Raw genomic sequence first — 25,415 nt, forward strand, 5'->3', positions numbered from 1 at the left:
AACTCCACCTCCTCCCCCACCACCATTTCAAATATGAGGGAATGTGTAACCGACTTTACGACAGTCGACTTCTATGACGTTAAGGTGGCCTTGACAATTTCCTTGACATCGACCTTATTGACGATACAATTCCAGGGCCATCCACACAGACACAACAAGAACCACAAAAGGGAAGGGGTAGGGCTTGCGGCGTTACATGTGTTCCATGTGTATGGATAGCTCCTAGATGCGGAACTGACGGTCGTTACGGTGATGAGAGACACTATTCGTATTTTAATTTTCCCTTTATCAGTTGTTGTTTATGTTGTTTTCCAATGTATATGTCAGTTTAAATTAATAAAATTGTTTGTTTTCGAATTTTTTTTCAATCGCTCAATCAATATTTATTCACTTGTTTTTTAAGAGTAGGCGCCATCCCAGATGGCTCATGCACTGGGTGCCCTACCAAACCTGGTTACCTGTGTAAATTTTCCCAAAATATTTTTTTTTTGTAATTTTTTTAAAACATGGTTATTTTAATTTTTTTTTTCTCCGTCGGTCTTTTCAATTAGTAATTGTACTATTTTTAATAATAATAATAATAATAATAATAATAATAATAATAATAATAATAATAATAATAATAATAATAATAATAATAATAATAAGAGAGTTTCTTAATCTACCCCTTACACCCTTATGCATAGCGCAATTCCATTTATGTCTCTGTTTCTGAAGATACATATTTGAATATATTTTTTTGTCAAAATTTAATTTTTTTTCGGAACTACATCCATGGAACATGTCTGTCCTAAGTAAAAAAAGGTATTTCCGAAAATTCATCCCTAAAAATAGAGAAATATTTTTGGAAACGCGCATGGTGCCTAAGAATCCAATGGGTGGGTGGGGTTAAAGGGTAGGTGAGGTTAAAAAATTCTCTTATAGTAATAGTAGTTGGCTTTGGTTTTAGATTCATAAGGTTGGGCTCTGCTTGTTTCTAACATTAGTACATAAAGAAACACACAATATTCTAAGCCCTACTTGTTGGGAATGTTTAAAACGGGCTTATTACTACAAACTTTTATTGACAGTACTAATGACAAATATTATAAATAACTTTTAATCATGTTATAAGTAGTTAGTGCAAAATTAGTGTAACCAAATATTTAGATTCAATAATTAAAACAAAAGGTAGAATCGTTTGAAAAAAATTGAGTTTTAATTTTGATGATTAAAACAATTTTTAATTAGATTTTATTTATTTCATTCAAGTCTTGATAATAAAAAATTCTTAAATTTCGTAACAGGCAGGGTTTGAATTCTAAAATTATATAGTCTAACAATATTGATATTTTGTCAGTTGAGTTAAAATTTACGGTCTTAATAATCCTCCTTTGATTGAACTAAAAAGTGAAGGCATAAATAAATAAATAAATGTTGCATGACTAGGTCTAGGATTATCTTCCTAAGAGCCTAACAGTTAATAAGTCCAAACTTAAGAAAGAAAAGGATCACCATATTAGCTAAATGGATTTAAACTTTTATTTTCTTTTAGTTTTTATTTTGACTGGTTTAGCTTTTGTTGAAAAGAACCAATTATGATTTTAGATCTTACTCAAAAATTGAAATGAATTCAAGAATTAAAATTCTTAAAAATTAGAAAGGAGGTGGAAGCAGTTCTAAATAAAGAAGAGAAATTTCTGACCTAGATAAAGCTAACCTAATTCCAAGCTTTTTCTTTTGGCAAATCAATTACAAGTTGAATAGCTATTTCTATACAATTTTAACTGCCATCACTCTCAAACTTAAAACTTCATTATATCTTTTTAGTATTATCAGAAATCTTTCTATAATTTTAACTACTTGAGATATTTTATCACTTTTATAAAACAGACAAGCCAAGTAGTACAACACTATAATTAAACTTGTGTATGTTTGTTAATCAAAAGCTTTTCCACAATTTGATCATACTTCTTAATCATTATAGACATTATGGCAAGTATTGGACTCAACTTGATTAGATAGGATGCATTTGTTTAATCTATATAAAATGATTAAATGCAGTGATTATTATTTAATGAAGGAAGGGGTCTTGTGTTATACTTAATAGGACCCAATTGTTACATGTTATATTTAAAAAATTATTTTGATATTTATGAATGTATAACTTACTTTTAAGAAAGAAAAACATGGGTGTTTGTTTACAATAAAAACAAATAAAAGGGTTATAGACTATATAGGTCAAAGACTTTTATTTTAATATATTAAATTACTATATAAAATTCATTTTCATTCATAAATGAATAGAGAAAAATAAAGAAATTGAAAATAGTTTTTACTTTAATTTTTTAATTTGGCTTCTCTATGTTATTGTGTACAAGAGTGATTGGAGAATAAAAGAGAGAATTAAATCAAGAAGCAATTTGATTCAAAAAAACAAAAATCCTTTATCAAACTTCTTATAAATCAAAAGAAAAATTCGGATTGACCTTAAAAGTCGGCTAAACCCTCGGTTTTTTGGTTTTTAACCGATTTTTCGAGTTAATTTCTGGGTCTTTTGCATACTGGTTTTTAAGTCCAAACAAACCAGTTAAGGTTTTGGTTTCCGGTCCAATCGGTTGAACCGGCCAGTCCGACCTGGTTTTGATTACCATGGTTTCTACTATTTCAAACATCAAAGAAGTTATTCAAATTAGTTATGTGCCAATACCTATCTCGTTATACACTAACACTATGTCACGCTGATCCTAATATTATCTCAACAATCTAAGACATAAGTATATTTTTGTCATCGTTGTCACAAAAAGGATGAAAGAGATCAAAGAATGTCTCATTAGTTAAATATTGTCAAGTGAGTAAGAAGGAGTTTGGAAGGTAAGAAAAGAAGTTACACATTACATTTTCATAGAGGTTAAGCTCTACAATATAGATTTGTTCATACTTTTCAAGTTATGTTTAGAAGAAAAAGAAGTAGAATGTGAAATAAGGAGATCCATAATAAAGGTATATAAGGAAACCATTACGGAGCTATACAATAGCCTTAAAGAACATGAGGTTTGGATACTATTGACCAACAACTTGAGCAGATTGTGAAGAGATAGTGCAAAAGTGAGACAAGTTCCAAAGATTCTTCAACCAGTTGCATTAGCCACTAAATGTTATATGAGGTAGTGAAACATTGACCCTTCAACACATGAAGGTTAGACATCCTTGTGTATCCCTCCCCCCTCCCGCTCCAGGTCAGGTCTAATATAGTTATTGATATAAACCATTTTTCGAATAGTGAATATTTTGTTCCAATATGGGCCAAAGCCAAATCCACCTTGATCCACCACGTTAAGATTTCTGTAGAGAAACCTAGAAAGATGTAGTCATATCCATCTAATGGACCGCGTAAGGTCCCTCGAAAGATATACACCCATAAATGACTCAGAGGGTCTAAAGACTATAGAACTATCTATCCCTAATGATTCAGAGAAGAAAAGTGTATGAAGGTCCTAAGGGTTATCGAATTAGACAATCAAAGACTGTGGGCGCCATCTTACTAATGTCAATATGCTAACGTCAATCCCCTAGAGCAATTATTTATAAAGAAGTTTCTAGTACCACAAGACCTTAAGATGTTCTTTCCTTATAAGGACACGTAATTAAAGAAGTAAGAATGCAAAAGATCATCATATTGTACTTCAAAAGATCTTCTAACATTTTCCCACTCATAAAGTTGTAGAAAGTTGAAGTTTTTAGACCTATAAAAACTCTAGAGCCCCGCTATAAAAGAAATATTGAACATGGGTCTCAGATACACATTATTCTAACACAAGACCAGGTGAGTTTAAACACAAGATGGAGGTGAATTTTAACAAGAGGGATGAAGTAGAGATTTAAGTGCGAACTTAAATCTCACCTGGTCTTGTGTTAGAGACAGGAAAGTCACACCAGGATTTATACAGGTTCGACCTTAAACCATGCAGTCTACTTCAGTCTCCAAGGATTTCTCCTTGAGAATTCCACTATCAACTTGAAATTTTATCGCAGGATCATCCCACATCCTTCTTACGCCAAGATTTTACTCAGGTTCAACTAGCAACCTTTATAGTTATATTAATGTTACAAGAGAGTGATACTTTTGATTCACAATTACAACACAATTTGATTCAACCAACTGTTACACAAACAAATTTCTTACTTAAGCATTTCACTCTCTCCATAGAAAATAATTCTAAGTGTATAAACATATTTCTAAAAAGAGAGTAAGTAATAGACAGGGTTGAAAATATCAGATTTATTATGTTGTACAGAAGTGAGCATGGGCCTCCTGATATAAGAATGTTTTGCCAAAAGAGGAAAGAATATTTGGTTGGTGTCGTTATAACCGATTACCATGAAGCGCTAATCTATTATAGCCTATCTTTTTAGGAAAGAAAGTGTCGGGTTTAGAGCCTAATCGATTAAGAGGCTTTCTAATATATTAGAGTTAGAGTTGACTCCATGATCAATTAGATGCATGTGATAAATAATTAGAGGACAAATTTTTTCTACCTAGTTGATTATGTATGCTTTGTAATTGATTACATTTAGGCTTTAATAATTTTTAAGTTCATTTTAGAAACAAATGAAGTTTGTAAAACTCTTTAAGTGTGTGTGAATCTGCATTACTTTAGTAATTTGAGAGCTAGTCATACTTATTAAAAATCAGTGATCTTAAACATATAAAAGGACAATTGAGGAGCATGATTATAAGTGAGCTTTAAGAGACTTCTGTTCCTTTGATATTTTTTCTTAGCATTTGATTTTCTTTTCGTCAAACATCTTAAACTTTTTGCTCCGCCTTTTGATTTAATTTGATATTTTTTCTTCCTTGATGATGCTTATCATTAACTTTATTTTTTCTCTTTGTCATCATCAAAACCAAGGTTACCTGCATAATGTTAGTGCGTGAGGCACTTTTAATGAGGAGAGAGAGAGAGAGAGAGAGAATGAAGAATAAGGATTGTTGTATTATTGAATGCTTATAAAACAGAATTACAAATATATATATATATATATATATATATATATATATATATATATATATATATATATATATATATATATATATATATATATATATATATATATATATATATATATATATATATGCAACTACATTATATAGTATCAAAAGAGACATGTAGTGTGCCAGCTCCTGATTCAAGGGCTTATGCACAATGCTACATTCAATGATTCTATCGAGTGTCACATATTTACATGACACCAAATGCCGCAGAAGCACCACATAAACCATCTCATCAGGAGATATCGGAAGAGGAACGGGATATGGATGACCATGCTCATGATCTGTTGTCGGTTTGTTAGCGTATTACGACGATTGCAAAAGATGCCAGAGAGAGAAGATTTTACGGCAAACAGTTTTGGTATGACCGACGTACAAGCCATCTTACTCGAGGCACGAAATACTTTGGGGTACAAGCGGCAGAGGAGAAACAGGTGGAGTTAGATATACACAATAGTTTATTTTTATTTGTATTTTAGTAATATTTGTATTTGCTAAAAAAATTATCTATCGTGTAAAAAAATTTATGAATTAATTAATGTTTAGATTTATATTATTGTTTGATTTTATATATGACGTCCTTGAATAAAATTAGTATAATTAGCATGGTGTTAATTTATCCTTACTGTAAATGGCCCAAAAAATATCAATTGTTGTCAAGGTAAAAACTCTCAAATGCTTTTAGGAATTATTCTGGATATGCATCTACGAAATCACCTCTAGAAATTACGAAGATGTATTAATAATATGAACAATTATTTTGAGTGCTATATATATATATATATATATATATATATATATATATATATATATATATATATATATATATATATATATATATATATATATATATATATTATTAACACTCAAAATAATTTTTCATATTATTAATACATCTTCGTAATTTCTAGAGGTGATTCCATAGATGCATATCCAGAATAATTCCTGAAAGCATTCGGGAATCATTTAAAGTTAATAGGTTAAAGAATAACATGTAAAATGTGGCTGTTTGGTATAAAAATTGAATTTTTGGATGATTTAGGTTGAAGCTTCAAAAATGACAGTCGCATGTGTTTTCGAAAGTGTATATCTGAAATCACCTCTGAGGAGTTTCGGATATGAACTTCCGAAATTATGCCTGAGTTGTTTTTTTTATTTTTTCAAACATGTTCTTGTTTGTTCCTTTGAGTACTATTTTTTCTAGAAAAATGGTTGAGATCCCAAACAGAATGAGACTCAGCAGGCCAAGCCAACTAGCTTCCGCGCAGCGTGAGAGAGTTGAGCAGTCTACAAGGGTTCGAGGACGCGGACGGATACTGCGGGAGGAAGTTGAGGGATCACCCACTTCTTCTCTAAGGAGTCTCCTGTCACGTGCGTCCTCGTCCAGGGATAATGAGGAGGAACTCGAGGAGGTTCATGTTCCGGTACCTGAGGAGGTTTATGTTTTGGAATCCATGCAGGTTAACACGGCGTATCCAGGAGGGCCTTCTGACACCTCCCTCTTGATCTATTACTCTTATCATGTCGCTCGATATGTTTCCACTAGAAAGGTATATTTTTTATTACACTTTTCATTTAAATGATTTACGCACAAATATGTTAAAATTGATATTAATATTTATCTTTACAAGAACGGTTGCCACTAAAGTCTGTGAACCACACACAGAAAATATTTTATTTGTATCATCAGGATGCGGATTGGTTCAGGGAGGCCATTTTTGGCTCCGAACTTGCCGAAATTTGTTGTTCCGGTTACAACACTATCAGCCACGGCATGCAGGGGGGATTTATCGAGAGATGGCACAAGGAGACATCATCTTTCCACTTTCCTATTGAGGAGATGACGATCACACTAGATGACGTCGCCTTCCTACTATACCTTCCTATCAGAGGGAGGTTACTTAACCACTCCCATATCACTCGTGATGTTGCCACTAAATGGTTGGTTGACTATTTGGGAGCTTAATCGGAAAGGCATCTGAGCATTGTTCCTCGACTAATGACTCCCGTGCCAAGTTCTCATTCCTGAAGGACCTTTATTACGAAAACCTTGTTGCGACAATTGATTTCGAGACTGAGGGCGATAACTTCTTTGTTCAATATCACAGTCAGTGTGCTTTGAGGTGTTACTTCATGTTCCTGGTTGGCACGTTCCTTTTTATGGACAAAAGTGAAAACTACGTGGATGTAACATACCTCCGGTACTTCATGGATTTGGATACTGTGAGGGAGTGGAACTGGGGGGGCGGGTGTTTCTATACCAAAAGTTGAATGAAGCCTCTAACTAAAGGATCATGCACCTGACAGGCCCTGCTACACTACTGGCAATACTTTTCATTCCAAATATTAAATTTAATTTACTATTAATAATTTGTTCTTACACGACTCTTATTCATTTTTCAAGGATGAATCATTTCTCACTTATACCGTATTCATGGTTTTGATCTTGATCCGCAGTATATGGAGGAGATGCTGAGGGTTGCCATGTATATCCTCCACAGAGGGAATCATGTTGTGTTGTCATATCGGGTATATCTTGATAGAACTGTTCATGATGACATTTTAAGGACGCCGTTCGAGGATCACCGTGAGACTATCCCATTCGACTCCATCTCATTGTACTCCGGGTGGCTAGCATGTGGGACCTGCACTATAGTCAGATATCTGCTAGAGTGATGCATGTTGTAGTTTGGCTATGTGTAGACCATACCCAGATCTCATTTTAGACTGCTACTGACACCATTGCCCGTTAGGATCTCGATGACATCTTTGAGGATTGGGAACATCATATGGTGCCAGAGGAGTATCAGATGATGCAGGCATCCAGCAGTTGGCATTGTGTAGAGGGATGTGTGACATGGTTCTACATAAAGTTACACCCTATCATGACACCGGATGCTCCTGGACGTCCACCTAAGCTAGCTCATGAGGAGATCTTAGGAACCAGCAAGCCCAGGATGATCATGTCACTGATCTCTTCCCGATTTGTCAGCGGATACAGTTGATTAAGCATGAGGCTTTGGACTTAGGGATCATTTAGAGGAAAGGTTTTGAGGCGGTGACCATCGTAGAGAGGTTGGTTAGAGAGGCATCGAGTGCGATGGGATACAGGAGGTAGAGGAGGGGTCAGGATTAGGCATACGCAGTAGGCTATTCTTTTTTTTATTCCAAAATAATATATTGTGTTTATTTTTGTTTTTATTTCTTATCATTTTCTGTTTGCGTTTTTATTATTGTTTTAATCTAATTATGTATCAAAACTTTGATGATTTAAAAAAAAAATCATTGTTCAAGATTTCGGATATGCATATTTGAAACATCTTTCTCATGTTAACAATGTGTTTGTTTTCAGTAATTTGCATGCGAGAGAAGTATAGCGGAGAGAGTAAGATGAGAAATACACTATTTCTTTTGCTTGGATGATCAGAGAAATAGAGACGAGAGATAAAATCTGGTGGATCCCATACCTTTTTGTGTTCTCTTCATATATGCGAAGAAATGCAACTATGATCATTGTTTAATTTTCTTTTCCAAATATACCCTTTAACTCATTATGGGTGAAATAATACTCACAACTAATTATTCTTTAATGTAAATCATACTTTTTTTAACGTATAGTAATAATCAATAATAAATATTAAATTATAAAATTAAAATGATTTATAAAATAAATTTAATTAGAGTGTATTGATTCACACATATTAAAGTGTATAACTAAAATTTAATAATAATAATAATAATAATAATAATAATAATAATAATAATAATAATAATAATAATAATAATAATTTTACAAAAAAATTAACTTAAGGGTATTTTTGTCTTTTCAATAACTGACACACTTCTTTCTTTTCTATTTCTTTCTCTTTTTCTCTTGTAACAAACAATACAACAAATCTATTATATCTCTCACCATCTTCTCTATTTTCATACTCTTTCTCACATCTTTCTCTCTTTACAACTTCTCTTCTCAACCAAACAAAACCTAAGGGTGCTTTCGGAAATGCATCTCCGAAATAACTTTTTTTTATAGTGCGTTCGAAGATACATCTCCGAAGGGCATTGTGAGATTTTCAGAAGTTTTTTTACCCCTACAAGGTGTGTAAAAAAATTCCCTAATTTTTTTTTTTATAGTTTTTCTTTTCGCTTCCCTGTAGTATTCAAATAAATATAGGGAATTACTTTATTTATTCTATGGCTAGTTTGCATGGTTAAAAGTCACAATTCTAAATTTTGGAGATTTGCATCCAAAAATAAATCTCTAGAATTGTCGCTGAGTAAAATAAACTAGCTCAATAGATTAAATACATCACCAATGACATCTAGTGGTAATTTCAAAGATGCGTTCACTTGCAACACCTGTTTTGTATGTATTAAATGTATCCCAAAATGAATCTCCAAGATATAAGAATAACAAAACCGAGTTTATAATGTGTTCACCCTCGACCAATACCTCAATCCATAAGGTAGATAACATAATGTCCAAAATATATATATTTAGTGTCATTTAAGATTGAAGTTTTCTTCTCTCAATTCATCTTTTTTTTCTTTCTAGATGTCATCTAGTAACAAATTTAGATCACTCTGTACATTATATAGAATAAAATTCAACGTTGATTTATACTTCTTATTGTTTCAAATTCTACTCTAGAATCCAAGTAAATAATAACGATGTTTTGGAAGAGTAAAACCACAGACGCAAAGATACAGCTTCATCACATCAAAACAAAATATAAATAGTAGCTACAAAGTTATATCCGTTTTTGGATTATCATTTTAGATTTAAATTTTCCAATAACATTTCCTATTGATGCTTCGGTAAGAGTTATGCAAGTACATGTCCGTAAATGAAAGCCCCTTTACTCTCCAAAAAAGCATGTAACATTTACATGAATTACATCATTACAGCTGTTTCAGAAAAGATAGGAATCATGGCATTGTTGTACAAGATATGATCAAGCATTTCAACATTCATTGATGACAGATTTTAGGACAAAATCCTTATGTTGAAACTGATAGATCGCAGGGAACCGCACTGGGGATTTCATTCACTATTTGATCTTCTCATTGAATAGATTGTCTCTCGAGAGCCATTCACTGGGAAGTACTCCAACAACCAAGGTATGTGCTGAGAAGAACTTTCAGTTAAATTTACCAAGTTCCATCTTCTTCTTGATAGCCTTTTGGCCATGATAGATAAATGAATCTAGTATTCCAGAAACAGTGTAAACACCTGCATGCCACAAACAGCTAGCATCGTTATGCCATGATTCATGCAAATCAAATTATACAAGTCCCATAACCTTGTACAAGCCAATTATGCAATATTGAAGGCGAATAGGGGAGGATCCATATATACCTCCAACTATGGCGCACACATTGGTAAGAAAATGTAAGAATGATACATGTTGTTCAGTAAAAGTAACCTGCAAAATGCAAGTCCAGTATATAATCAAAAGATCAAAGCATGAAGGAGAAAAAAGAGAAACTGATAATTTTGAAAAACAAAAAAACTACCTTAATTGGGGAAAGGTCATAGAAGAAAAAAACTCCAGGGAGGGATTGCAGATGGCCTACATCTCCTGTCCTGAAGTGTTCAGTCACAGAAAACTGCAAAAACAATTTCACTTTTAAAAAGGTTGTAATTGTAAAAAGAATACAAGAGAAATGTTAAAATGTAACATCTATAAGATCAATAACCTGGTTTGACTGGATAGTGTTCCCATTGACGTCAGTATACATAGTTGGCACAACCTGAAAAACAGCATGAAATGAGTGGTACATTTTGAATATAATAGTTTTACACATATTGCACAGGAAAGTGCCAATTCTAAAGGTTTACACATATTGCACCGGAAAGTGCCAATTCTAAAGGCTTACACATATTACACAGGAAAGTGCCAATTCTAAAGGCTTACAATCTACAATCTACACAGACAACAAAATTAGCCTGAGAAAACTGAATTGAATAGCAGGTATAAAGGTTGTCAAGATCGAGATCTTACCTAAAATCGGGAGAGAATACAAGATTGTAAAATATAAAATCGCAGTAAAGATCGGAAGATGCTACTCAATTATGTTTGTAAGATCGAGAGGGGGTAAGAATATTGTAAAACATAAGATCGCAACAAAAATCGTAAGATTCTACTAAAGTGAAAAAATAATAGTATATATTTAAAGTATTTTTACATGATACTCCCTCCATCTCAAATTATAAGACGCTTTGGAGAAAAAATTTGTTACTCTCTATTTTAAATCATTTTACAATTTCAATGTAACATTAATATAATTTTTCCTAATATACCCTCTACCATTTATTACTCTTCTTTTTTCATACTCTTTTAATTCCGCTTTCCAATATAATTATTAAAGGGCATTTTTGTAAAGTTATACATCATTTCACTTTCCCATAACGTAATAGTTGCATTTCTTAATTCTTGTAAACTGCCCAAAACGTCTTATAATTTGGAACAGAGGTAGTAGTATATGTCTAGACAACCATGTTAATAACATCTTTCTCATGCAGCGAAATAGTCAAACGCAAAAGGTGGCCTATCGGAGCTGAGGTTTTTTAATGCCTGGAGATATGTCCCAAAAGGTGCTTGGCTTAGTGAAGATAAGAATTATTAATAAAATCTAATTGGTAGGTATTATAAAATTCATGATATCCCCAATGTTGCCATTAATAGTGTGAAAGTATAAAGAAAATATTGTAATTTCTCACAGGAGATTCCTTTGGCAAAAAATCAATAATTCAGTTGTATTGATTATAAAGAACAAAAGCTGTTAAAAACACACAGCTTGGGACATAGCAAAAAAAAAGGATATAGAATATAATTTGATAGAATATAAAACAAGTAAAGCAATTAAAGCGTTGTTGTTCAATGTTAATAGACCAATAGGGTATTTATAATGAAATAAAACAAAGCATGCAGCAAGTAAACAGACAACTTAAACCGGGCGTATCCACAGTCAAGTTTACAGGAGCCAGAGCCACTCCAAAATTGTTTTATAAGAGCGGACAAATATAGCTAACATCCTACAGCGCTTGGTTGGAATTTACAGCAGGAAAAAAACACGGAAAAGCAAATAAACTACACTGAAGGAGCGGTGATACTTGGATGCAAAGGAGTGAGGAAAACAGTGCATGATTGTAAGTGGAGCAGGCATAATAATACTGATGCCTTTAAGTAGTCACATGAAGTGTAAAACTAAAATCATATGAAGAGTCAAAGAACAATTGAAAACTCACAATGATATTTGTTTTGTTTGATGGTGATGATTGTTATTTCTCACCAGTCACCATCATCTTACAGAATTTCAATTGCTGTATTTTCTACAAAAGCTGGCAGTTTCTATGGGCCGGCGGTCCTTGAAACTCACTGGCCATTAGTACTGCCGTTACATTTGAGGAAAAAGCAATGCTAATGCTAAGGTGTTAGAATAAAAAATAAAGGATAATTAAAGTAGTTAAGACAAGAGTTGTTAGAGAAGTGAGCTAGCTGAATATAGTTTTGTTACAGTGGTTGTTTAAGTTATGTTGTTATTTTGATTATTCTTAGCATGTCTTTAAATAGCCATGGTAGTCAAAATCACGATCTAACTCGTGAGATTGTGCAATTCTGCAACCTTAATGGGCTGTCCGAGTTCGCGTATGGGAAGGATAGCAAATTTGGTCGGAGCGACTGGGATCGCCATACAAAGTCGTAAAAACGATAGAATCGTGTGTGTCACTGTCTCTGTTCATTTTGTGCGGAGTTGTGGTTCTTGGGTCAGGTTTGTGACCTATTTCCCTTAAAACAAAGATGACAAAAAAGAACCTTAAATTAACACGTTTGAAACACATGGAGACGGTGACGCTTAGACTATGTTTGGATTGGTGGTATAGGATGGAATGGAATGGAGTGGTAAATAATGGGATTCTATTATTTGGATTTGCAAATAATGGATGGAGGTCAGAGCAATTATCAGGTTTCTCTTTTGCAATCTTCATTCTTTTGATTACTAGATTCTATTGTTTTGATTTGCAGGTCAGAGCAATTATCAGGTTTCTCTTTTGCAATCTTCATTCTTTTGATTACTAGATTTTTTTCCAGTTTTGAGAACTTTTTCTAACAGGATCCTAATAATTGCTCTGACCTGCTGGAATTGAAAGCAAAGAACAAGCCTAGGGTGGATGAGAAAGACTCTGAACAAGAAATCAATCACGGAAGGGGGCGGAGATCATCGATCTGATGTGGAAGGAACTGTAGAAGCCAAGACAGCAAAGGATCAATGGATGGATAAACAGAGGCAAGATGAAAAAAGAATATTGGATTTTTTGGAGCAAGAAGACATAGCTAAAATTGACATTTTGGAGATCAAGAATCATTGGTTGATGGCAAACCAGTGTATTGGTACTGGGCAGCGATCCAATTCTTGGTGAAATGAAAGTGACTAGACGGTTGATGAATGATTGGTCATTTTCAAAGATTGTGGCTAGTAGAGTCGGAAGTGGTAGAATAGCTCTTCAGGTAAAAACTTGAGGTAGGGGTCCCAGCTACCTCATTTTTATACCTGTAGAAGACATGAAGAAAAGGTTACTTGAAACAGGGTGTGATTTTTATACCCTTTAAAACTGAAACATAACAATTACATCTGCAAACCCTAATTGTTGACGCGAACAGGGTGTGATTTCCACGGGATCTGTGGCCACAATCGCCGCATCTGTTGAACATGCGTCGCCGGCTAAACGTGTTGAAGTGGACGCGATTGACAACATAGAATCCAATCAAAGAATAAAACTTGCATTTTAATTTGATGTGGGCCTCAATCAGTTGTTGTCCACTTCAAAGATGGTTCTCATTTTCAACAACTATTCAATCCGAAGAACTGTTTAGTAGAATTGCAACCTTGAGGACAAGGTTGTTTTTTAGGGGGAGGGGGTATATTGTTTGGATATAGAATAAAGAATAATTAGAGTGGCTAAGAGGTATTAGTTACTTGATTAGGTGGTGATTAAGATTTGTGGTTATTTATTTTTATTTTTTATTTTCTGCTTTCGCACTCTGGTTTCCAGGGGAATGGGGCCCTAGTAATCCAGAGCTCGTGCCGAGAGGTCATGACACTGGCCAAGTATTGTTCCCACCAGGAAGGAATCAAACTTGGTATTCCCCGAACCTTCGTTCCTTAGCAGGAGCTCGTTTACCACTCGAGCCCAAGTGCTTGGTTTAGTTTTGTGGTTATTTTGGTTACTCTTAGCAAGCATTTAAATAGCCCATAATTGGTCATAAATAAATGCTAGTTAATAGACATAAACTATTTAGCAAAATAAAAAATTCATGTCACACATAAGCTTAAGTTTATTCTCTGCAAATTGGATGATGGCAACTATTGTTATTAGAGGAAAGGTGTTTTTATATGTACCCAAATTACAGGTATATGCACCATACACACAAAGGGTATAAACGGAAACACACTATTGTGATTGTTCTCATCACTTTCCCTTCCCCAACGGCACGGCAGCACCCTTTCTTCCCCTCCCAGTCCCTCAGCCTTCTATATCCTTCCCTCCCTTCCCACTCTGCTCTGGTGTACTTCCCCTACATTGTGTTTCCGAGGTCGAGCAAGGCCGCCTCAAAGCCTCTTCTATGGTTTTTTAAAGGTACCTGATTACCTCTTTGGGTTGGATAACTCGAGGAAACACACCAACACCATCACAAACCATGACCAACTGTTGGAAACACACCAACACCATCACAAACCATGACCAAGTGTTGGAAACACACCAACACCATCACAAACCATGACCAAGTGTTGGAACGGGGCAATGAGGGAGAAGAGAAGAGAAAAATGATCATACCAAAAATACAAAAAATAAAAAATTCAATCTGATGAGAACTAATCTCATTGTGTACTCGTCTATCTTTCACTAGAACTAATCTCAATGTAACAAGTTTATTTTATGAGATCACTATCTGCCAGGTAGTGTATGAATTGATTTAGTAAGCAAAGCCTAGAATTTTAAATTTCATTTGAACATTCTAAAAATCCCAATAATTTATTTTTCTATGAGTCAACTCACCCATATCTATTTCCTTGTCACACAAAATATCTTTCTTATGTAACTCTGAGTATTCAGTTTATGAATCGTGAGGGTTTTTTCATTTTGGGTAATGAACTGAATTTTGGTTGGTAAGGAATAAGTGACTGAAACTGAGAGTTGTCAGTTTGCATGAATAACAAAGTTTGGGCAGTTTAGTTTGTAAAGTTCGGTTATTTGCAGTTTGATTCTGGTTAGAAAACTGTGAAATATAGGTTTGAATTGTGAATTGTCAAAATAGGATTGGTTAGTTTAATGCCGGGTTGGGTCGGGCCAGCATTTCGGTTCATGGATTATATTGAACAGTCATACCTTTTTGCACCCCCCTTAAAGGATATATAGCAAGAGAATTTTGTGAATGAAATAAAATTCGAACACGTGATATGTCCAATTGCAATGAAATGTGGCAGTTGGAAATTACATATATGTAGATCTGATTCTGACTAAACACGAACATCTGTCATATCTCCAACACATTGCACGTAAATGTTGAAAAAGTTTCATCCATAATACCTAGTCAAGTGTCAACCTAGATATACTCCAATATATCACGGGATCAAAACTCATTTTCACGATTGTAATTTTGACATTTTATTCAAATAGCTCGTGAATTCAAAATCAAAACCATCGACCAAGACTAACAGAAGAGATAATAAAGTTACAGTTTACAGCAACTTTTTTATGAATTGGACTGTGGAAATAAAGATAGGCAGACATGAACCATCAAGTAAACTAACCTTGATTAACCCAATATTAAAATTTGAAAATTACCTCTGCAGAATAAAACTAGTATGCAGTACACACAGATCTAGAATACTAACCTTAATAAAATACTGGTACATCCCACTTGGTGTTTTTTGCGTCCAATGCACACTGATAATCAAGTAAGCATTAGAATTTATCTTGAATACAATAGTCAAGGTTGATAAATAGTTAATTTGATTAGCAACCATTAGAACATAAAGAGCTCACCGGTCAAGAGGGTTTACAACACCGGGAAAATAGTCTCCAAAGGCTATTCTGTTGATGTGGTGAGTTAACTGTATTAGATGTTGTAGACAAGTTAGAGTCTTGAAATATGATGAGTGATGGAAGATATTTTATTGGCAAAACCAACTATTTTCATTGTTTTTATGTTTCACATACACTATCATTAGCGAAAATCAAAACAAACATAATGATAAATGAAACTGATGGAAATGTAATAAATGACAAACTAGGGATTAATCCTTAATACAAAATGAATAAAACAGCAAAGTATATAACAATGGATGAAGAAGAATCTCCTTGTAAAAAGAAGATAGTAAATGACACTCTCTCCAGTGTGAAAGCACCCTCTAAAAGATGGGAACCACCTAAAACACATTCTCTCAATTCCAACTTCACGCTTACTATACCTCTCACACTCCCACCTCAATTCCTTCGAATCGCCTCGCCTATTATCCGGCTTTTCAACCCGAAAGTGTCGCCTGTCTGTTTTGTTATAACTTCCCCTCTCGCTCCTAACTATTCATTCTATACTTATACTCACTACATTTCTGACATTCTTATCAATACCACCTCCAATGAAATTCAACTTGCCCTCGAGATGAAAGGAATGCACAACAGCTTTTATATATGTTGGCCGACAAATCAGTTTGAGTCCAACCGACAACATGTACCACACAACTGGAGTACTCGAGCTAGGCGGTACAACCAGTGGCGTCGAAACTGCAACTCTGTCTGGTGGCTATACTAGAGGTATTTAGACTGGAACTTCACCGACCCAAAGCTCTGTTGCTGTTGAAGAACCGTCCCACTCTGGTGGCTCTACTGGAGGTATTTGGACTGGAACTTCACAGACCCAAAGGTCTGTCGCTGTTGAAGACCCATCCCACTCCCTCAGTGACCTCAAATTGAATGCTTCTGGAAAGGTTTGTTGGTTGAACAATGTTGAGATCCAAACCTGCACGACAATTGAAACCTCTTTTCCTTCTTGCTTGTCCACAATGCATCCCATGAGGACTTTCTCCTCTGTTTGCATTGTCATTGGAGTAACGTCAGATTTCTTTACCAATGAAAATAGCTTCATCGTCACATGCCCTTCCTTCTCCAAAGTGGATGAGGTTGGATCTGATTCTAGTTTTGATCATCAACATTTTCTTCACATCCACATTCAAGCTGGCATCCGACAATTTTGGTGGTAGCAGTGGGTCTTCCATCTGCGGCGAGTTTTGAACTCCCTCGCCTCTCTGGATCTCCTTTACTTTAGTTGCTTCCAACATAAGTTCTTTGTTCTTCAACTCGTTTACTTTTCAAAGTCAGATTTGCTACCACCTTGCTCCTCTCCTTCTCATCTCTACCCGTGTTTCCTTGATTCTACAGTATCGTTTTCCTTTCCCTGCTGCCTTCTCCATACTTCTTATCAAAGCTTCCATGTGTCTCTATCCTACTACCATCTCCCTCATCATAGCTCCATTCTTTTAATAATACCAGTAGCTCCAAGGATTTATGCTTCGATACCAGTTTAATAGAAACAAATAATATGATAAATTGATACTGTTGGAAATGGAATTAATGAAAAACTCAACTCAGAAGATGAATCCTCTATATTTTATGAATAAAAGTATAAAACAGTAAAGTAAATGAATATGGATGGAGATGAATCTCCTCGCAAAAGGAAGAAAGTATATGATACTGTCAAAGTAAGGGAATCCCTTCTAAGATGGGAATCACCCGAATACTCACCCCCTGAATTGAATTCCCACTAATCATAATGCATACCCCTCAAGCTCCCCCCCCCCCCCCCCCCCCCCAAAAAAAAAACCACCTCTCCTCCTTTCTTACCCTCCAACCCTATTAAGTTTACTCACTGCACTTCGTCATGTGGACATCAAGCTAAAAATATATGCAGTAAAATAGCAATAAAAAGTCACCAATGTGAAGAAAAATCATATCATGTCTTACATTAAATGACTCCTTTTGAAAAGCCAGTATGTCATGTACATGTACGCCAGATTGCTGAAAGCTTTTCCCAGGAGCAAAATGGAAATTCCCTGCCACCTTGTTTACTTCCAAGAAGCCATACATATTGCATCCTTCACCATCTTCTTCCTTGATTCTTTCTAAGAATCCTTCTCTTTTGCACTAAGTGATGCATAGCATACACCATAATAGACATCAGATTAATACTTTGACTTGGGCAGCAGAATAGATAGGGAAACAAAGCATCATGCATAGCCAATTATATTTAACGAACAAATTATTTAGGAGACATATTCATGCATATATAAATTGAAGGTGAAGTGACAAAAAAAAAATCACCATCCTTTGAAAACATAATTAACAAGCAATGTGAACAAGCTGTAAGATTAACTCTGTAAAAGGACAAACCATAATTGGTTATTCATCAACAAGTAATACTGCATTACAAAATAATGATTGTTTACGGACAACGGTTCATTTGATATTTAATAATAAAAATGATACGACAAAGGAAACAAGATTTATCAGGAAAATTAGTTTCTTTTACGGGAAAACATAGTAAAACAAACTAATACACAGACCATATTTTCTGCATTGCAGTGGCAGAAAAACTATTTCAATTGAAATTCAAGATTAGTAAAATATGCACTATGTGATCAAATGGATCTCAAATATAATTAAATATTTTGAATATAAATAATTTGTTATGTAATATAAATCAGGGACTCTGACTGATAGTGACTTGGGTATAATGGGGAGTTCAAGTCCCGCACGATGCAGTATGAGATGTTGGGTATCTCAGGTGTCAAGAGATGTAGAGTCAGAACAGAATAGAAAGCTTTATTGTCTCTTCGATGAAGGGAATATGAGAGAGGACACCAACGCGATTAGAGTTAACTGTGAAGTGTAAAATATTAGACAATGATGTTCTTTTTAAAATATTATTAATAAGTTCTTTTAGGATAGTACTAATGATATTTTTGTTTGGTACGGAAAGGATGTAATTGTCACTTATTTTGATCATTTCTAGTAAGTGGATCTTTATTAGTTATGTTTCTATATTGTGCATTTATACATTTTTATTTTATTTTTATTAAAATATCTTGGCTGAATTGTATCTTGAATTTTAAAATTGTCCTGTATCTCCGTATCAGTATCGTGTTGGTATCGTATCAAGTATCTAGGCTTCATAGATTGCTAGCTTTTAAGGGAGGGTTCTCCAAGTGCTTGGGTACTTATAGACTATGAACATCAAGATTAGTATAAATATGCACAATGTCATCAGGATCTCAAATATAGTTAAACATTTTGAACATAAATAATTGGTTATGTAATATAATACAGGCAGCGAGTCTGAGACCTGCTGATAGAGACTTGGGTATTATGGGGAGTCCAAGTCCCACATGGTGGTATGGGATGTTGGGTGGAGTATTACGTAATTTGTTTTCTGCCCCTTGATTGCTAGCTTCTAAGGGAGGGTTCTCCAAGTGTTGGGTACTTATAAGCTATGAACTTTGTAACTCTTTCAGCATAAATATTAAAGTATGAAGAAGTTTCCTTCCACCCAGAGTATATTTGTCAACTATGTGTTTGATGCGTTTACGAATACTATTAAGTTGAAAGTCAAAATGTCATAGGGACAAACCTGGTCAATTTCATCAGGGTTTGAGAGTCCCCAACCTTTCTTTCGATATGCTTCACGAACTTCCTCGCAGGAATTACAACATTCCTCATCAGACTGCAAGCACAAATATGTGCAAAATTCAAGTAGGCATCAAATATGTCGTGCTAGGAAATAGGAATATTTCATGAATATAACGGCAATAACAGTTAAGTTTTTTCCCATTAGATGGAATCAGCTACATGGATTAGCAGGTGCCATAAAATCCTATCATGTATTAAATCAAAACTAGACTATTTACCGCTAAATATCTCATAACAGGTTTGACCGTCAGTTTTTTATGAACATTTCATGAATGTATACTACCCCATATGGACTTAAATATAAGCAAAAAAGTAAATGTATTTTATCCACATTTGGACCAAATGCATGTGCATTTTTGCTTATATTTAAGTACCGAGTAATATTATACTATTACCTAGAAGAAAGAAAGTTGCAGGGACATGATTACTAATCCAGCCTTGTTAAAAGTTGTTTATCAAGAACAAATAAATAAGTTTTCATAAATTTTCAGGAGTGGATAGTATACCAGAATTCCTATTAGTTATGCAACAAAGTAAAGAACAAACTTCACTCTCTTCTATCCAGAAATCAATACATAAACAAGGAATTAAAATATAAGTATATAACATCCTTATCCTTATAAAGCATTACTTTAAACCAGGCTTACCGTCTCAGCACCATAACAGGATCCACAATAAGTCTCATTGTGCTCAAGCCTGCCTCCATGTCTTTGCAAGGGCTTGTCAATCTGGGCAGAGAAACAGTTATGATATAATGAAACTACCACACAAATAAGTTATGATATAATGAAATTGCCCCACAAATAAGTATGAGCAAGGGAGATATAAAGAAATTATGGATAAAATGCAACTAGTAAAATGTTAAGGGCAAAACTTAATAGAACTGCATCTTAAAGTGAATGACACATGTGACCATTCATAAAGTTTCACTTCCAAAAGAGAATACATCTTGTCAATGATTTCAGCTAGTCAAGCTTGTGAAAAACTTAATAAACAGTTTACAATGCGAGATATATAAACTAAAAATGAAAAGAAAGCAAATCTAATAACAGTGGAAATCAACTGGCTGATTTAAAAAAAATATGAATTACATAATACATTTGTCATCAAAATAAAGACAAATAACCATAAAATTTACCGTGGGTGAACCAATTCCATCTTGCCTTGTCTCTATCACATTGCCATGAGAATCTATTCTTTTCTTGATTATATCATGTCTCTGAACTCGTGCATCAAAAGATAAATAACACATTACAAATCGTTCCGATGAATCAAACTACATTACATATAAGTGTTCAAGCAGGAAACTGAAACAAAACAAAATTAAACCAGCAAGTTTTCCGAATGATACATACAACATCCAGATGCTGCTCTCCACTTATGTCCATGGCATCGATACTAACTACAGAACACGCTAGTGCGGGAAATGTAACATCAAACTGCACTTTCACCATCAAAACAACAAAAAATTAATCACTTCGCGAAACAAACAATCCAAATATCATTACATCACAAATTCAACATTAATTCAATTAAACTAAACATTACATTAATACGCAGCGTTTCTCCTCTAGAAGTATCTACAACAAGCTTAGTTTCAGTTGCGGCATGAAGATACAACCCTAAAACAGTAAAAAAAAAAATACGGATTCAATTCAACTTTTACAGAAACAACAAATGAAAAAAAAAAAAAGATAAAGGAAACAGGAGTTACGAAGCTCGGAGAAGAAAAGCAAGAACATGACAATGGAGGAAGCGAGAGTGATAACACCGCCGGAAAGCGTGCGAGAATAGAAATCTTCGTTGATTTTAGGATACGCATCGAGATTCCGAAGCTTGCTCATTATGCTATCCATGCTTGAATGATTATTGTTTTTGTAGATTCAGAATTCAGAATTCAGAAATGAAGATCCGAATCAAAGATCCAAACCTAATTTTGTTGATTATGATTTGAATTCGATTTGATGATTATTGATGATAGTGTTGTTGGAATTGAAAAAACACCCCGTTCAATCGAAATTGGTTTTCGCTCTGCTCGTCGAACTGTAACGGGGCGTTCCGCGTTGGGAATGGTTTCATCTAAATTTTTTTTTTTTTTTTTTTTTTAAGTTTAACTAGTAAAAATCCATTGGCCATAGAAGTGAAGGGTGCAACAAGAAATTTTTATGAGGTTTATAAAATTTCATATAAATACTATTGGTTTTAAAAATCTGATCATTATATAAACTAATTGCACCCCTAAAATTTAAAAATATCAACAAATTATAATATACCATCTCAGGGGACACCTCTGCATTAATAGGTGTCGTGTTAAAAGTCTTTAGATTGGGATGCATGGGTTGTAGTCCCTCTTTTCTTGATTCAACTAAAGGACTCTGTTGCAGGAATTTAGTGCTTCTATTTTGACGCTTCAAAAGATTTCAAATTATTTCTTTGTTGGTCTTGTTTTTGTTTACTTGGTACTTCATATTCTTTTTTCCACTCCTCAGTGAAATGAACTTACAAGTTTCAATGCTCTTGGTTCCTGAAGTAGATGCAAATGTTTCCGTAAAATTAGGAGTTATCCCATGGCTCTTGCATTGAGTGTAGAAGTTATCTACCCAACTTAATATTCTACAATTTTATGTTGACTCCTTGAACTTGAAACTGATTTTTTGTTTCTTGTATAAAAAACTTGATAATTTCTTCCAACTAGTTGTTTCTTTGTGTAGCCACTACATGCTATAGTGCAGAAAAACTAGGTGGAATTTGTGGTGATTGAGGCTTTAATTGATTTTGGGTATTACTCCAAGAAAAGTTTGGATGATTACGCCATCCAGGATTGTATGTGTTGCTGTAAAAAAATTTGTACTTTTGATTACCCACATAATTAACAAAAAATAAATTTGCTGAACATTCCTCAAACAAATGGGCTCCCGATACTAAACACATGCAACTTTAGATGCATCAGTCAAAACCTATACAGGTTCAAGAATTGTCGCGTCAAGAGGCTTCAATAATTTTCATCATTTGGTGAATTTGGCCCACTTGACCAGCAAGAGTTGTACTCTCAATGAACTTTTACATACTAGCTGGCTTCTTTGGAATTGATGTTGTAGATGTTGTAATGACTGGACATGGATAAGTGTTGTAAGTGTTAGACGAAAGTGACTTATCTAGAGGGGGTGAATAGATCTCCAATTAATTTTTTTGTTGAAAATATAGTTTTAAAATGTTTTTAACTATGGACAGCAGAACACGCTCGAATCAATTCGTCTAATCCGAACCGTTATCAGAAAACTCAAATATGCGTTAAAAATCTCTAAAATGCGCAATGATAATGAGAAGTTAATGAATCAATATGTTTCTACAATCGCCACAATCTGTTTGAATTAAAACACACAAGTAATCAATTTCCAATGAAATGATTTAAACAAAACTAAGTGAAGCAATTTATCGAACACTTATTGTGCAGTCAATTTTGACTAGAATTTTCTTAAGGTTTTTTGTTATGAAATTCAATTACAATCACAAAGAGATTTAATAAAAGTGTTTCGCCTGATGCTCGACTGTTCACGGACTTGCACTTCATACCATAGATTCGAGCTTGTATTGGGTTATTTTTATTTAACCTAAAGCATTCAACTTTGCAATTACTTTTTCGGTTTTTCACTTGATTTTCAATCTGAGTGTTACCAATTTCATTATGTGTAGATAACATTGCGATTTTTGTTTGTTGATAGTTGTGACATTATTAATGGTTGAAGGTTTCTGCAACACTCAAGGTTAGTTCTTCGACAATCTTCTTCTCACTGTGTTTGTTAATAGTTTTGATATTAGTAAGGGTTGAAGTTTTCTGCAATGAGTTTTTTTTGGAGCAAGTCAGAGACCTTTTGTGGCTATTGTTGTTGTTGTTACTTCTTTCTCTACTGATGTGTCTGGCAAGTTTTCATTCCTTCCATCGTATCATGATTGTTCCACTTCAAATAGAGAGTTTTTAGCAAGTATATTAGAGATTGTTACTCATCAAGCCTTTTAGTTGTTTTCTTTTACTTTATGGGGAAATTTTTGAGTGATTCCAAAATTTGTTGGTTGACTCAAATATATTAAAGATTACTAATACATTTTCAGTTTGACTCTCTTTACATGATGCTACTGGTATAGTATTCCTCAATTAAGCTAAAAGTTAAGAACTAATATAAATGAATATTGTGATGGTTGTCATTGCAATTGCAGTGTTATAAGCTTTGCGGTTGCGGCATTACCATTGTTATTGCGTACATTATGGTCACGCTGTTACAATTGAGATTGGTGTCAATGTAGTTGTTGCGTTACAAGCATTGTGGTTGCTGCGTTACAAGCATTGTGGTTAAAGAATGTTTGTTATAACCATCTTCATCCAGATTATGCTGAAGATTGTTGTGGTTTGTCATGGTCAAACAATTTGGAATGCTGAAAGAAAAGTTCAGGTATGAGTGATAACTGATATCATGATGAAAATTTGCTTTGATTTTCCAATGTTCAATTCATATATAATACAACTATATATGTAAATTTAACAGGGACACTTAGATGTTGAATTGAATGAAGTAGGAAGAGATCAAGCACGTGTAGTAAGTTCTTTTTGTTGAAATCTCTCGTAATTTTATGTATAAACCAAATTGGCTACTTATATTTATTTAACTACTTCACGACCCAAATTTCTGTAAATTTTACAATAAAGGTGGCTGATAAACTATCTACAGGACCAAAGATCTCTGCAATATATTCTTCTGACTTGCAACGAGCTTTTGAAATTGCACATATCATTGCTTCTAAATGTGGAGTACTAGAGGTTTGATATATTAACTAAAATTATTTTATATACTGGTGACTGAATGTACTGATGTGAATTTCAGGTTGTCAAGGATTTTGACATACAAGAAAGACACAAGGGAGACCTTCAAAGTCTTTCTCATCTTGAAATAGCCAAGACTAATCCCATAAGTTACAAGGCTTTGATGTCCAATAATGAAGATAGATAAATCTCGGTAAGTACTATTGATAAACAACTTTGAATTATCATTTTGGCTAAACATAACTACTTTGTTTAAGGTTGACAATTGACCTTATAATTCATTTGTGTCTCAAGATAGGTTTTGATAACATAGACAATGAGTTTGATTATGAACTTGATGAAAATAATAGTTTATTGGAGATGGCTTTCTCACTAATTTGATTTTGATTGTTATTTTGTAGTTTATTGGAGCATGCAAGCATCCTCTAATGGTAATAGTTACAAAACCTTTACCAGGACAGGCACTGCGAAAATATTTTACAGGTACCCATCCTAAACCACAAGACCTTCACATGGCTATAAAATGTGCGCTTGATATCGCTCGAACTATGAATTGGCTGCATGCTAACGGGGTCATACATAGAGTTCTAAAACCTGGTATTATTATGAACGTGAAGTAGATTTTAATTATCGTCTATGCTTGATAACTTGATAAATTGTATGTAGACATTTTGTTTTGGCATTAATGATTGAATGATTGATCGATGTATATACTGATGAATTCTAAACTTAATAAGTGTTATGTTTTTTTTTCAAAACTATGACAATGCAGACAAACTGATGCTTACAGCTAATAAGAAGTTTGTAAAACATGTTGA

The 25,415-nt window shown here is 34.1% G+C and overlaps 1 protein-coding gene and 1 pseudogene across 1 annotated transcript; one reads left to right on the forward strand and one right to left on the reverse strand.

The window, feature by feature from the left end:
- Positions 1-9,870: 9,870 nt before the first annotated feature.
- On the reverse strand, positions 9,871-21,895 carry LOC131620621 (uncharacterized). The gene is made up of 13 exons (XM_058891753.1): positions 21,496-21,895; positions 21,330-21,403; positions 21,137-21,220; positions 20,920-21,000; positions 20,429-20,509; positions 19,723-19,815; positions 18,060-18,239; positions 16,086-16,153; positions 15,935-15,986; positions 10,733-10,786; positions 10,550-10,642; positions 10,392-10,458; positions 9,871-10,265 (listed from the first exon to the last, which is right to left on the reverse strand). The coding sequence occupies exons 1-13, from the start codon at positions 21,635-21,637 to the stop codon at positions 10,174-10,176; spliced, it is 1,161 nt and encodes a 386-aa protein (XP_058747736.1). The 5' UTR covers positions 21,638-21,895; the 3' UTR covers positions 9,871-10,173.
- A 2,067-nt stretch (positions 21,896-23,962) lies between these two features.
- Positions 23,963-24,817, forward strand: LOC131619149 (phosphoglycerate mutase-like protein 4; annotated as a pseudogene).
- Positions 24,818-25,415: the final 598 nt, after the last annotated feature.

This window comes from Vicia villosa, linkage group LG7 (assembly GCF_029867415.1).
Source record: "Vicia villosa cultivar HV-30 ecotype Madison, WI linkage group LG7, Vvil1.0, whole genome shotgun sequence".
Classification (NCBI taxonomy): domain Eukaryota; kingdom Viridiplantae; phylum Streptophyta; class Magnoliopsida; order Fabales; family Fabaceae; genus Vicia; species Vicia villosa.